Below are 15,322 nucleotides of genomic sequence, written 5' to 3'. Positions count from 1 at the left end.
TTTTACTTAACAACAATAGATAAAAGTGCCAGATCCAGCCTTAGTGACGCAGTTGGAGGCATCCTATGATGAGATCCGTAAGTTGAGAGAACAGATATCAGCTCTGCAGCAGGAAAACCTGACCCAGAGCTCTCAGATTTCTCAGCAGAATGAAGAACTGTCCAAGCAGAGAGATCGCATTAGTGAACTGGAGCTGGAAATAGCTGCATTGAAGGCTGCAGCTGGAGCTGCTGCAGCTGCTGGAGCTAGCAGTGCTGTAAGTTGATAAAACACAAATGATACAGAGACAAATAGTGCTGTAAGTTGATAAAGCACAAACGATACAGAGACAAATAGTGTTGTAAATTGACAATTCAGAGACAAATAGTGCTGTAAATTGACAATTCAGAGACAAATAGTGCTGTAAATTGACAATTCAGAGACAAATAGTGCTGTAAGTTGACAATTCAGAGACAAATAGTGCTGTAAATTGACAATTCAGAGACAAATAGTGCTGTAAGTTGACAATTCAGAGACAAATAATGCTGTAAGTTGACAATTCAGAGACAAATAGTGCTGTAAGTTGACAATTCAGAGACAAATAGTGCTGTAAGTTGACAATACAGAGACAAATAGTGCTGTAAGTTGACAATACAGAGACAAATAGTGCTGTAAATTGACAATACAGAGACTAATATTGCTGTAAATTCACATCAGATTGTTTGCTTATTTTGTTTCATGAATCTTATTTAAAGTATAATTATTATTGTGATTATTAGAACAGTGAAACAAAGTAAGCAAATAATTTGTTATGAATCTAGAACCAGTGGTATGATTTTAAACCTTAATCTATGAGCAGAAAGGAATATAATCTAATTGTTTCTTACTGATAGGAACTGGATGAATTGAAGAAAGAAAACAGGGAAATGAAGAAGGACATGAAGAAGTTGCTTAAAAAGCTAGAGAAGAACAAGACAGAAAGTGGTAAAGGAAAATATATATTGTAGCTATAGGTTATTTGGACTTCAACATTGATATACATGCCATGGCGATTTGAAAGATTTTGCATAAATGATAATGGGTCCTGCACTTGATATTCTACATGTACAGCACATGAATCATATACCTTTTAAATTAGTATTTTTTTTTATTTAAAATATATTGTTTGATACTCTGTTATGATTAATTTATAGGGATGCATGGTTTTGAAGCTAAGCTGAACGTTCCTATCTCATTTTATTCAAAATGCTAAAATGATTCAAATCAAATATAATTTTCACTTTTTCTGCTAGATCCAACAACTGTTGAATCACCAGAACAAAAGATTTCAACCTTGGAGGACAAAATCACTGATCTTGAGTCTGAAAATGAGGGTTTGCTGGAGGACAAGAATAAGCTGATTTCTGAGAGAAATAATCTGCTGGAACAAATGACAGTGAGTGTTGTATGGGTTTGATACAATCCTTCACTTTATACCCTGCTCGAACAAGTCTCAATGAGTTACGATTTATGATACAATGCTGAGTGATGATGGGGATAATTAAGTGATGTTTGATAGGAAAAAAAATCGTAAAAATATTTTATTTCTAAATGATTTTTAATTTTCAAAAAGTTGAGCACATGGAGAGACATTTTAAAATCTAAACATTGTTATTTGTGAAGTGAAAAGAAAATTGATTATCCAAAATGCAAACGAAATTAAAAAATAAAAAAAAAATAAATAAATAAAACCATGAAATTTAGAAAGAAAGAAAAACACACTCAGAGTTAATTAATGAAACAAAACAAAATAAAAACAAATGCCATGAACAAAATCAAACAAAACATATTCAAAATATAATTCTTTGTTAAAAGAGAAGGGCATTAATGATATCAAAATATATCTACAATGTTGTCTGTTTACTTATGATTGTGTTTATTACTAGGCACTACAGCTCCAGGTAGCTACAGCAGAGACAGCAGCCCATGTAGGTACAAGTGAACCAAGTGCACCGATAGTTCCTGTAGCAGCACCAGTCCCTGTACAGTCCAGTCGTGGTGGACAGGTAAGTAACAACAGTCCCTGTACAGTCCAGTTGTGGTGGACAGGTAAGTAACACCAGTCCCTGTACAGTCCAGTCGTGGTGGACAGGTAAGTATCACCAGTCCCTGTACAGTGCAGTCGTGGTGGACAGGTAAGTATCACCAGTCCCTGTACAGTGCAGTCGTGGTGGACAGGTAAGTAACACCAGTACCTGTACAGTCAAGTCGTGTTGGACAGATAAGTAACACCAGTCCTGTACAGTCAAGTCATGGTGGACAGGTAAGTAACACCAGTCCCTGTACAGTGCAGTCGTGGAGGAGAGGTAAGTAACACCAGTCCCTGAACAGTCAAGTCGTGGAGGAGAGGTAAGTAACACCAGTACCTGTACAGTCAAGTCGTGTTGGACAGATAAGTAACACCAGTCCTGTACAGTCAAGTCGTGGAGGAGAGGTAAGTAACACCAGTACCTGTACAGTCAAGTCATGGTGGACAGGTAAGTAACACCAGTCCCTGTACAGTCAAGTCGTGGAGGAGAGGTAAGTAACACCAGTACCTGTACAGTCAAGTCGTGTTGGACAGGTAAGTAACACCAGTCCTGTACAGTCAAGTCGTGGAGGAGAGGTAAGTAACACCAGTCCCTGTACAGTCAAGTCGTGGAGGACAGGTAGGTAGCACCAGTCCCTGACAGTCAAGTCATGGAGGAGAGGTAAGTAACACCAGTTTGTCAAGTCGTGGAGGAGAGGTAAAACACCAGTCCCTGTAAGTCATTTTATTCGTGGAGGAGATTTTTAATTTTCAAAAAGTCAAGTCGTGGAGGAGAGGTAAAATAACACCAGTCCCTGTACAGTCAAGTCGTGGAGGAGAATTGATTATCCAAAACCTGTACAGTCAAATTAAAAAATAAAAAAAAAATAAACCAGTAAAACCATGAAATTTAGAAGAGGTAAGTACACACCAGTTACCTAATACAGTCAAAATAAAAACAAATGTTGGACAAAATCAAACCATCCTTACAGTCAAGTCGTGGAGGAGAGGTAAGTATACCAGTCCCTATATCAGTCAATGTCGTGGAGGACAGGTAGGTAGCACCAGTCCCTGTACAGTCAAGTCATGGAGGAGAGGTAAGTAACACCAGTCCCTGTACAGTCAAGTCGTGGAGGAGAGGTAAGTAACACCAGTCCCTGTACAGTCAAGTCGTGGAGGAGAGGTAAGTAACACCAGTCCCTGTACAGTCAAGTCGTGGAGGAGAGGTAAGTAACACCAGTCCCTGTACAGTCAAGTCGTGGAGGAGAGGTAAGTAACACCAGTCCCTGTACAGTCAAGTCGTGTTGGACAGGTAAGTAACACCAGTCCTGTACAGTCAAGTCGTGGAGGAGAGGTAAGTAACACCAGTCCCTGTACAGTCAAGTCGTGGAGGACAGGTAGGTAGCACCAGTCCCTGTACAGTCAAGTCATGGAGGAGAGGTAAGTAACACCAGTCCCTGTACAGTGCAGTCGTGGAGGAGAGGTAAGTAACACCAGTCCCTGTACAGTCAAGTCGTGGAGGAGAGGTAAGTAACACCAGTCCCTGTACAGTCAAGTCGTGGAGGAGAGGTAAGTAACACCAGTCCCTGTACAGTCAAGTCGTGGAGGAGAGGTAAGTAGCACCAATCCCTTAGTTCTGTAATTCTCTAGATATAATAATTATCAGTGAAGCTTTCACTGTCATAACTGTGATATCTGTATTTAATCTGTGTTAGATAATATACATTTTACAATACTGAACTCTTGAAGCTCCACTATGTTTATAACTATAGGAGGTAGAATTAACTTCAAGGAGTGTACAGTGTTGGGCTTGGTTAACATCCTTAATACACTTTTGTAGGTAAATTGTTTTTGGTTTTCTTCTAGGAGTGTTCTGTGCCTGGCCATGCCGACCTGGTGGAACAGTTAGAGAAAAAGACAGAGGAGATAGCAGAGAAGGACATCAGAATACAAGATCAAGAACAGCGTATCTCTGACAAAATACAGGTCAGTTGATATTACACTAGAAAATCATTGGACCAGTGAGCTCATATGCCATGACACAGCATCTGTCATTTGTCCGGTATCCACCAGCATTTTACTAAAAATAGCTACTTGTCATGAACGACTGAACAGATTTTGACCAAAAAATAGTGAAAATAGAGGACACTGTATAAAATCGTTCTTTTGTGAGAATGCCTTGATTCTGTCACAATTTGGTCTGAAGCATAACTAGCTGAAAGCCTAATTTTGTATCAACCAAGAGTATGACATCAGAGATGTGGGTCCAATTAAAATCCTTCTTCTGTACCGGAGTATTGTCCAAGTTTGGTTTGAAGCAATTTTTTTATGAATTGTGAATTTGTTTTCTGTTTAACCACAAAGCTTGGCTCTTATAGAGTAAATATTTCAGAATATTTTTGTAATATTTGAAATTCTTTGTTAAATGACTAAATACTGGTAGCAGAATTAGCCAGATGAGGGATACAGGCCCCTTGGACCTTTTGTTTAGATAAAAAGTGGTATGAAATTAGGATTGTTTCAGATGATATCATGTCTGAGTGAATATTAATACTGTAGTTTAGAATATTCTATTGAAGCAGAATGGAGACCATAGTGTCATTTTATGTCTGGATCAATCTATATTTAGATAAATGTTTATCTACAAGTGCTTGACCTTGTTATTTGTTTTTAAATTGAGTAGCTGGAAATTCATTATATTTTATTGGCTTCTAGGAGATTGAGAAGATCAAGAGTGAACTAAAGGAGATGAGGAAGGACATGATGAAAATGGCCAAACAGCATAGCAAACTTCAGCTCAAGCTCAAAGATCTGGCTGAGTTTGAGAAAACCAAAAAATTGTTGGCAGCTGTAGCTAAATATGTAAGTCATACCGTAGCTTTCTGAGATTTTTGTTTACATTGGAGCTACACGAGGTACAACTTTATGTGTAGGTACACGAGGTACAATTTTATGTTTAGGTACACGATATACAACTTTATGTGTAGGTACACGATATACAGTTTTATGTATAGGTACACAAGATATAATTTTATGTTGAGGAACACGAGGTACAACTTTATGTTTAGGTACACAAGATATAATTTTATGTTGAGGAACACGATATACAATTTTATGTTTAGGAACACGATATACAATTTCATGTTTAGGAACACGATATACAATTTTATGTTTAGGTACAAGATATAATTTTATGTTTAGGTACACGATATACAATTTTATGTTTAGGTACACAAGATACAATTTTATGTTTAGGTAAACAATATACAATTTTATGTGTAGGTACACGATATACAATTTTATGTTTAGGTACATGAGATACAATTTTATGTTTAGGTACACAAGATACAATTTTATGTGTAGGTATATGAGGTACAATTTTATGTTTAGGTACACGATATACAATTTTATGTTTAGGTACACAAGATATAATTTTATGTGTAGGTACACGATATACAATTTTATGTGTAGGTACACGATATACAATTTTATGTGTAGGTACACCAGATTCAATTTTATGTTTAGGTACACAAGATACAATTTTATGTTTAGGTAAAAAGGTACAAATTTATGTGTAGGTACATGAGATACAATTTTATGTTTAGGTACATGAGATACATGGTGAGAATCCTGATGCAGCCAATGGTGTAGTTACCAAACTGACCCTGGTTACTGCTGATGTGGCTTCAGCTAGGTCTCCTTATGACCAAAGCCAGAAAGCTGTGGATACATGGGAGGAGAAATACAAGAAAAAGAATGGAAAAGCTTCTGGTGAAAAAGACAGGTAGTGTTACCTCTTAAGTATTTCTTTGATAAGTATTTCTTCTATATAACACACATATCAATTACCAGGTATCACACTAAGGTATTATGAAGTATAAAAGTGGAAACCGTCAATACACAGGTTACATATGACAAGTAAATTGAATTTGTTTATGAAATATTCTGTGTAAATTTTTAGGGATGCTGAAGGGAAAAAGGTTTATGCTGCCATGGAAGAAAAGAAGACAGTGCTAGATGATTCCAAAATAAATATGGAAGCTCTTCAGATTATGAAGACAGGGGACTACATTGCTCCAGTGTCTCGTCAAGTTTCCTCAGTACAGGATATTAAAGGTAGCCCTAATCAGTAAATAAAAAGATCTACTCTGTTACACTGTCTTTTCTGCTATAAATTCTCCCCTAAACACACAATTAGCATATTGAATATATTTACAACTGTTCAACTGTACAATGTATATTGGTGTCAATTAAACTATTGTTGGAATGTAGTAAACAGTGTGTACCATATGACCATATATGTTACTGTTAACAGAGAAATCTCTATGCTGACATGGAGTGGTCTTATGCTACACTTAATTCAAACTTAACAACTTACAATTTATCATGCTACTTTGATTGAGATTATGTTAGACTTTGAAATATTTCCTAAAAAACACTAAAGTGATGATATTATTCCATCCCTCAATTCTTGAAAAGGAAACTGGAAAATAATATCAACATATGTTTGGTAGTGTTTTATTACACTACAGCAAGTTCAGGCATATGATAGTGTTTAATTATACCACAGCAAGTCCAGGCATATGATAGTGTTTAATTATACCACAGCAAGTCCAGGCATATGATAGTGTTTAATTATACCACAGCAAGTCCAGGTATACTAATGTCTAAGATAAATTCTATGAATATCAAATAGTCACAAAAATTGTCTGACCAACATTTCGCCAACAGAGGAGAGAGCAGTGGTGGAACAGATTGAACACCAGATGTCAGCAATGGACAACAAAGTGTCTGACTTGGAGACAGAGAACGATGAACTGAAGAAAGAGCGAAGTCAGATGGCTGCCAAGATGAAGGTGAGGCTTGTAGGCTGAAAAGAATAGTGTTGTTAGGCTTATGTAAACTGTGCACCTCCTTGACAAGCCTGTCACATGAAACATGTATCTAATTATTAACATGGCATCAATAAATTTTAGAGCTAGATTTTGGAAATGTATACGTAAATGAAGAATGTGTCTATTAAAAGGAAGAAAAGACATTATTACCATTAAAATTTGATGATTCAGAATTTTAAACATTGACATAATTTTTTTTTTTAAAGTTCATCAGAATTTTTTAACAGAAGCAATGTTGTATATTTGTACTGAAATAAGTGGCAATGTAAAGTTTATGATGTGTGTATGGTAAATAGGACCTGGAAACCAAATTGGAGGAGGCCAAGAATCAGGCAGAACTCCAGACCACCCTAGCTATGGGTACCAACACAGAGGTCAGTACTTAAAGTCTTCAACACATTTCTTATATAAATATTCAGCTGATTTACTTTACTGCTGGACCTGAATTTCAAGGTCTGGTAAACAGTAAAACATTGACACACAAATGTTTGATATCTGATGATCTATACTCTTTGTTATATGTTAACAATTAAAATGTACATATTAGCAACTGTAAAATACATACTGGTTGTCAAATGAAGGTCATACAAGGCAATTGGCATTTTACAGAGGTTATCAACTTGATCAGCTCACAAGGTCAAGGTCTTACAAATGTTTCTCAGGTTATGAGGTGAAGGTCAGATAAATAGTAGACAGAAGACCATCGTTGATGGAATTTAGATGAAGTTAATAAAATATTGAGGGAAAAATTTCTATAACATTGATATGGGTAACTTATCCCCTTAACCTTTGGTCACTTTTTACATTATTATAATGACTTCATTAACAGGAATTGTCGGAACAGATCACCCGCCTCCAGTCTCAGGTAACAAGTTTGGACACAGCTTTGTCTCAGGAAAAAGCTGCACACCAAAACACCAAGGATGAGCTCGAAAACCTCCACAAGCAGATGGCTGTGTTACGAGAGGAGACAAATAATGAGAAGGCTGACATCAAAGCTAAAATAGACAGCAACAACAAAACATCCAAGGCTATCATTAAGGCTATGGAACAGGTAGGTACACATCCATAGAGTAATTCTTAGAACATCCAAAGTTATCATAAAGACTGTGGAACAGGTAGGTACATACTTATAGAGTAATTCTTAAAACATCCAAGGCTATCATTAAGGCTATGGAACAGGTAGGTACACATCCATAGAGTAATTCTTGGAACATCCAAGGTTATCATAAAGACTGTGGAACAGGTAGGTACACATCCATAGAGTAATTCTTAAAACATCCAAAGTTATCATAAATACTGTGGAACAGGTAGGTACACATCCATAGAGTAATTCTTAAAACATCCAAGGTTATCATAAAGACTGTGGAACAGGTAGGTACACATCCATAGAGTAATTCTCAAAACATCCAAAGTTATCATAAAGACTGTGGAACAGGTAGGTACATACTTACAGAGTAATTCTTAAAACATCCAAGGTTATCATAAAGACTGTGGAACAGGTAGGTACATACTCAGAGTACAGCACCGGTATTTGCTTATTATATATTATTATTGTCTATGTCAAGGTAGATTGCGAAACACTACACTAATCACAAAAAGTAGCATAGAAAATACCAAGATATCAACAAAATCTTCATTCAAACAATTCAATAAAATAGGGCAAAATTTAAACAAAAGCTAGGTGTACATGGAGATTCCTGTAAAAGTACAAGGAGAATAAGGCTATGTGTTTCAGAGGAAGTATTCCTCATCTACGGCACATTCTGTCTAAATCTTGTTCAATCTGAGTCAATAATATCACAATCACAAATGAAAACAAGGTTACTTACAATGGAACCACCTGACATACTAACGAGCATGACTTATATCACATCAGGAATTTTCTTAAGGAGATCATTATTTTGATCATGAAATCTAGCACATCCAATATCTTTAGCTTTTTGGAGCCTGGAATATTAACATTTCATCGAATGTAGGTCACTAGGTCAATGTTTACCTTGACCTTAAACAAGTTCTCACAAACTTAAAATTTAACAAGCAAACTCTAGTAGTTTGTTGGGTGATGATAAATGAGTAACATTTGAACTGGTTAATCTTATGTACATATTTCAGGAGCTGGACAAGTCCAAGACTCGAATTGATGAGTTGGAGAAGGAAAGACTGGCCAACGTACCGATGGACACAGCCAAGGAAATAAAAAATCTACAGACTAAGATTGTGAGTTTATACATTCGTTGTGTGTTGCTAAGTTTAAAGTCAAATAGATTTTCATGTACCATATCACTGTATCTTAATGTTTATGCTGCTGTTAATAAATAGACTATGGCACATTGTGTTTTACCATTCTGTCTATGCAGCAATGATATTTTACTGAGATAGGCTTTGTATTGAGGGCACTGGTCTATTTTTTAGTCAGTAATAGTTTCAGGATGTTTGGCATAGAATTCTAGAGGTCAAATATTGATGTTATAAACAAATTTGATCTTTTAAATTGCTGACAGGTTTTGAACTTAATTATTTCCTTTTGAACCAGTGTCAATAGGCACACGGTTTGTTTAGTATTTGCAAATAACTCTTATCATTAAAGAGAAAACAAAGGCAGATGTTTTACACGAATACTCTTTAGTCAGATTTAATGTTGAGACATACATGAGAAAACAAAGGCAGATGTTTTACACAAATACTCTTAAGTCCTATTTAATGATGAGACAAACTTACTGAATTTTCATAGACATCATATGATATTGGAATATTAAATTTTTCAAAACAAATGCAACCAATTGCAAATCATTTATTGAAATAACGTTTGCAGATGGAGGATCTTACTCGAGTGTCAATGTAAGATGGAATTATCAATAATTTGCCACAAGTCTTTATACATAGGCATAAATGTAAGGTTACATTTATCACATAACTTGTATTTTTGAAACTAAAGGAAGATTTTCACATTTATCTCCCTTGAAGACATGCTTATGTTGATGATTAAATTTACAATATGATCAAATTGATCATGGGACATGATAGTGGATGACCAGGTAATGTATAATGTATCAGCATATCCTGATGAGCTTTGTGATATATCCTCTCCAGGCAGCCCTTGAGAAGGAGAAGACTACCTCAGGTACAGCAGCTGCTGGACTAACTGGTCAGTTGTCTGAACTACAGACCAAGCTAGACAGTGCTAACAAAAATCTGGAGAGCCAGCGAGCGGCAAATAGGGATCTGGAGGTAGGTCATTGGAATAGAATTATATATAAGCTAATGTGAAACATTGTTACTCCATTTGAAAAATAGATGTTTATTGTTGTGGCAATTGTTAAAGAACAATGAATAAATATTTCACAGGAGTGTTTGTTTCATGTCTGTCTGTTAAGTATGAAGAACCTGCAGTACATGAAGATCAAACTCCAAACCAGTACAGTAACCAAACAAAAGTGTAAAAATACTACTATCACTGAAGAAATATTTGAAACTTTGTTTATGGACCAGTATTATAGTAATTATTAGAAAAACATTTCAAACATTAGATATGTGTTTCATTTAGGCCAAGTTTAAGAATGCTAAAACAGAAAAGGATAAGGCTGTGAGAGATGCAGTGTCAGCACAGGAAAAGAAGGACCAGACCAGAATCAACGATGACAAAAAACGGATCAATGCACTCGAGAAAAGGATCAAGGAGCTGGAATCTGCTGGAGTAAAACCAGGCGTAAGTACCAACACATTTCATCTCAGGAACTCTGTTTACAAGGCGTAAGTACCAGGAACTCTGTTAACCAGGTGTAAGTACCAGGAACTCTGTTAACCAGGTGTAAGTACCAACACATTTCATCTCTGGAGCTCTGTTAACCAGGCATAAGTACCAGCACATTTCATCTCAGGAACTCTGTTAACCAGGTGTAAGTACCATGAACTCTGTTAACCAGGTGTAAGTACCATGAACTCTGTTAACCAGGTGTAAGTACCAGGAACTCTGTTAACCAGCTGTAAGTACCAGGAACTCTGTTAACCAGGTGTAAGTACCAGGAACTCTGTTAACCAGGTGTAAGTACCTGGAACTCTGTTAACCAGGTGTAAGTACAAGGAACTCTGTTAACCAGGTGTAAGTACCAGGAACTCTGTTAACCAGGCATAAGTACCAACACATTTCATCTCAGCTTTGTTACACTGGTCTATTGATACTAATATTATACACAGGTTTCATCATCATATAAATTATGAGATTCATAACTTACTCTAAAAGCAGTTCTAATGTATAAGTATTCATTGTGTTGTACAATATCTGCTTATCCCTAATCAATGTAAAACTTTAAAGAAAAGCTTTCTAAGAAAGCATACAGATAAGTCAAGGATATGTAAAGTGGGTTTATTAAAATGATATGGATATTTCAAACCCAATCTCTAAAGAATTTAGGCTCATTTAACAAATTGCCTATGAACTGGAAACTCCTGTTAGTACCTCTGTTATAGATGTATTGTTTTCTGTCTTTGACAGATTGGTGCTGTAGTAGCAGGGGTAAGTGTCAGTGGCTTCATCTTGATGCAAGGATATATGTAAACTGTAGCAATATATGTGGGATTTTGAATTTGAGTTATCTCCCTTGAAATTTTAATAGTGATTTTGGTCCATGGTAACAACACTTGTTCATCAAAAACAAGTGCTATAGTAACATAACTACTTAATGGTTTTATTTAAGCAAGAGTATCTTAGATAATGCCTTCCATAAAGATTGTGATATATTGATGACAACTAATTAGACTTTGTTAAATGATCTTGCTGTGTTAAATGTGTATTTTATGTGGCTCCAAATTGAGCTTAATTAAATAAGTAAAGTTTCCTAACAGAAGCTGTAATACATATATCACTACATGTATGTAGGATCATTTCAACACACATTTCAGATTCTGGATATTCACCTACATTTTATAGTTCATTCAACTTTGTTATTCAAATGTGTCATGTCAAAGTTTTTTGTTCAGGCGGTGTTGACTTTTATTGCCCTTGAGGTGTTTAAACTCTCAGAGTGAAACCTTGAATATATTACACTATTTACTATTTACATTTATTTATGATTATCCCAGTCCACATTTTAGATTCTGATTTTCACCTTCAGTTTGCTGTTAACTGGACTTAAGTTGCTCCATGTTAAAGTTTTCAGTTTAGTCCAGCCTTGAGCTTTATTTTTCTCAAAGTACTCCAACTGTCATCACCAAACCTAGAATATATCAATATCTATGTATGATCATCCCAACATTTTAGGTCCTTATTTTCAACTAGTTTACTGTTGACTTTGTTAATTAATAGAACTAAATGCTTTACATTTAGATTGGAGTTGAACTTTATTTCTCTCCAAGTATAAAGCCTGTCATAATCCGACCTGGAGTATGTTTATACAGTATGCATGGCCAAGAATATCACCTACAGTTTACAGTTAAATGTAGGGTAAGGGTGGCACCTCTGACAGTTATATCTATGTATTTACCTGTAGGGTAAGGGTGGTACCTCTGACAGTTATATCTCCATATTTACTTGTAGGGTAAGGGTGGTACCTCTGACAGTTATATCTCCATATTTACCTGTAGGGTAAGGGTGGTGCCTCTGACAGTTATATCTCCATATTTACCTGTAGGGTAAGGGTGATACCTCTGACAGTTATATCTCCGTATTTACCTGTAGGGTAAGGGTGGTACCTCTGACAGTTATATCTCCGTATTTACCTGTAGGGTAAGGGAGGTACCTCTGACAGTTATATCTCCGTATTTACCAGTAGGTTAAGGGTGATACCTCTGACAGTTATATCTCCATATTTACCTGTAGGGTAAGGGTGGTACCTCTGACAGTTATATCTCCATATTTACCTGTAGGGTAAGGGTGGTACACCTGACAGTTATATCTCCGTATTTACCTGTAGGGTAAGGGTGGTACCTCTGATGCTGCAGTGAAGGCTATGAGAGAACAAATGACCAAAATCAAACAAGAGAACAATGAGCTGAACATGCGACTCAAACAACTGGAAATGGACATGAAGCGGTGAGGTTTTTTTAATGTAAAACCAATTTTCATGATGTAATACTTACCATAACTTTAGTATGCAAATACAGTACCTACACCCATCTTTGTATCCCAACAACAAAAGATTCAAAAGAAAAACAATCCCGCCCTCCCTACGATCCATGAGCCATCACGGCAGGAACGCAGAGTGATCTCCCTTCCTCTAATAACCTTTATGGCGTAAACCCCACAGAGGGGCAGCCAGGCAGATAAGGAAGAGGGGAGGATAGGGTGGGACTCCATAAAGTTATGGTAAGTATTACATCATGAAAATTGGTTTTACATTAAAAAACCTCAATTTCATTTCAGTAATAATTACCATAACTTTAGTATGCGAATTCGTCTTACCGTAGTGGTGACTAGAAGCCAGGCAGCCCCTTCAGCACAACCAAAGTAGTAGGGAGGGAGAACAGAGTGCTAAAGTGAAGGAAGGGACCTCTCTGTGAAAGAGCAGGTGTACCCACATGCCGCCGTACGGAAAGACATGGCCCGGGGCTAACGAGGAGGCCCAGCCACTGACTATGCCACCACCAAAGGTCCCAATGAATACAGGCCTTCTGAGTGGGAAGCTAGGGATCACAGATAAAAATCTGTTAAGGTATCCCTGCCCTGCCAGAATACTGCAGACATGACCTCCTGAAAGGAGGACTCATTGAGAGAAGGGCCCACGATGAAGCAAGGGCCCTGACCTCGTGAGACCGCGCTTTCACTCTCGCCCGAGCCAGATCATCAAAATGCTCGTAAGCATACTAAATCACCTGGCAAACCCACCTGGAAACCGACTGGGAGGAGATATCTCGTTGCCCCTGTTTAATGGGCAAAACAGACGGGATCGAGAGCCCCGCCCCCCCTGGTTTTATCAAGATAAAACCTAAGAGCCCGACAAGGACAAAGCAACCTATCTCGCTCCTCCGAGCTAGTCACAGCCAGGATCCTGATGGGATCGTGCGAGAACCCCGGAACCTGATTCTTCGCTAAAAACAACTCTATTCATAGCAAAGCCTCTGATTAGGGCAGAAAGAGAGGAGGACTAACCGATCTCCTTCCTGCCATAACAAGCAAGAACTCTGGCAATAGCTGTACGATAGCCAGCAATAGTGCCAGGTGGCAGATAGCGGTACCTAAACAGAGAGATTAGGAATTCCGCAATCAAATGCAGAGGCTTCGAATGAATAAGCTTCCTTGCCGACACACCAATCACAGAAGATCATCCAACGTGACTGGTAGACGGCAGAAGAGGAAGCCCTGATTGATTGCTCAATGCAATCTGACACCTCTTGAGAAAAGCCTGCCTTGGCGTGGCTTCCAGAGATAGCCTCAGCGCGTGAAGGTGGAGGATCTCTGGTCAAGAGTGTGTCGTTCTGGGCCAAGGCTGGCGAAGGAGATTCGGTCTGGTGGGGAGAGCCAAGGGCTCCTCCACCAGAAACGACAAGAGCTCCTGAAACCAAGCTTGCCTCGGCCACAGAGGGGCTCTCAGAAGTAAGGAGCAGTGATGCTCCCAGAACTTCTGTAGAACCCTGCCCACCAGGTTGAAGGGAGGGAATGCATATGCATACGTCCCTTCCTATTCCAGAGAAAGGGCGTCCACAGCCCACGCCTTACGGTCTGGGACCGGGGAGACGAAGGTTAGCAGCTGGTTGTTCAGGGAAGTGGCAAACAGGTCTATAATAGGTCTGTCCCACGCCTGACAATTCCCCTTGAAAATCAAGGGACACAGCTGCCATTCCGTCAACACCGGCTGGTGGCGCCTGGAGAGTGGCCACCAACACACTCAGCCTGCCAGAAAGATGCTTGACCGCTATGGTCAACTGCATGTCCTGGCAGAGAAGATGGATGTGGATGGAAAGGGCACACAGGACATGAGACCTGGTGGCCCCTGTCTCTCCAGATACGCGACAACTGTTGTCGGTAGCCACACTTTGGACTGCAGGATACCCCTAAAGGACTGCAGAGCCAAATGAACAGTCTCATCTCGAGTACACTGATGTGCTCTGAGAGTTATTCGCCAGACCACTCCCCCATCGAGGTAAGCTCACATTCCTGTCATGAACGCGTCCATGAACAGGATCATAGAGGGGATAGGCTTGGTCAGAGGTACCCCGTGGAAAACGTTCTCCTGAATGGTCCACCAGCAAGAGAACTCCCTGACCGACTGGGTAAGCGGGATCCAGGCCTCCTGGATGACGGAACCCAGTCAGACAGGAGGAACATCTGGAGAGGTCCGATGTGAATCCTCCCTAGGGGGACCACATATGCCAAGGAGTTGAGATACCCCAGAAAACTGAGGAACCAATGTACCTGGACAAGCGACCAAGTGATGAAAGTCAGAGCCAGAGCCCTGACCTTCTC

At 38.4% G+C, this 15,322-nt stretch overlaps 1 protein-coding gene across 1 annotated transcript in view; it reads left to right on the top strand.

The window, feature by feature from the left end:
• Positions 1 to 12,956, top strand: part of LOC132554329 (myosin-1B-like) — a 28,869-nt gene extending 15,913 nt beyond the window's left edge. Inside the window, exons 13-28 of the mRNA XM_060218638.1 lie at positions 27 to 256; positions 873 to 963; positions 1,272 to 1,414; positions 1,905 to 2,024; positions 3,893 to 4,012; positions 4,742 to 4,888; positions 5,632 to 5,810; positions 5,988 to 6,142; positions 6,770 to 6,882; positions 7,218 to 7,295; positions 7,751 to 7,975; positions 9,037 to 9,141; positions 10,015 to 10,152; positions 10,469 to 10,630; positions 11,417 to 11,437; positions 12,834 to 12,956. Of these exons, the coding sequence (XP_060074621.1) occupies positions 27 to 256; positions 873 to 963; positions 1,272 to 1,414; positions 1,905 to 2,024; positions 3,893 to 4,012; positions 4,742 to 4,888; positions 5,632 to 5,810; positions 5,988 to 6,142; positions 6,770 to 6,882; positions 7,218 to 7,295; positions 7,751 to 7,975; positions 9,037 to 9,141; positions 10,015 to 10,152; positions 10,469 to 10,630; positions 11,417 to 11,437; positions 12,834 to 12,956 (2,150 nt within the window). The remainder of the gene's footprint in view (positions 1 to 26; positions 257 to 872; positions 964 to 1,271; positions 1,415 to 1,904; positions 2,025 to 3,892; positions 4,013 to 4,741; positions 4,889 to 5,631; positions 5,811 to 5,987; positions 6,143 to 6,769; positions 6,883 to 7,217; positions 7,296 to 7,750; positions 7,976 to 9,036; positions 9,142 to 10,014; positions 10,153 to 10,468; positions 10,631 to 11,416; positions 11,438 to 12,833) is intronic.
• The last annotated feature ends 2,366 nt before the right edge of the window (positions 12,957 to 15,322 follow it).

The sequence above is a fragment of the Ylistrum balloti genome, unplaced genomic scaffold (genome assembly GCF_031769215.1).
Source record: "Ylistrum balloti isolate Yb309-2 unplaced genomic scaffold, AGI_CSIRO_Ybal_v1 Utg369640, whole genome shotgun sequence".
In the NCBI taxonomy this organism is placed as follows: Eukaryota; Metazoa; Mollusca; class Bivalvia; order Pectinida; family Pectinidae; genus Ylistrum; species Ylistrum balloti.
Note: the sequence above shows the minus strand (reverse complement) of the source record. Positions and strands in the feature narration are given on the sequence as shown.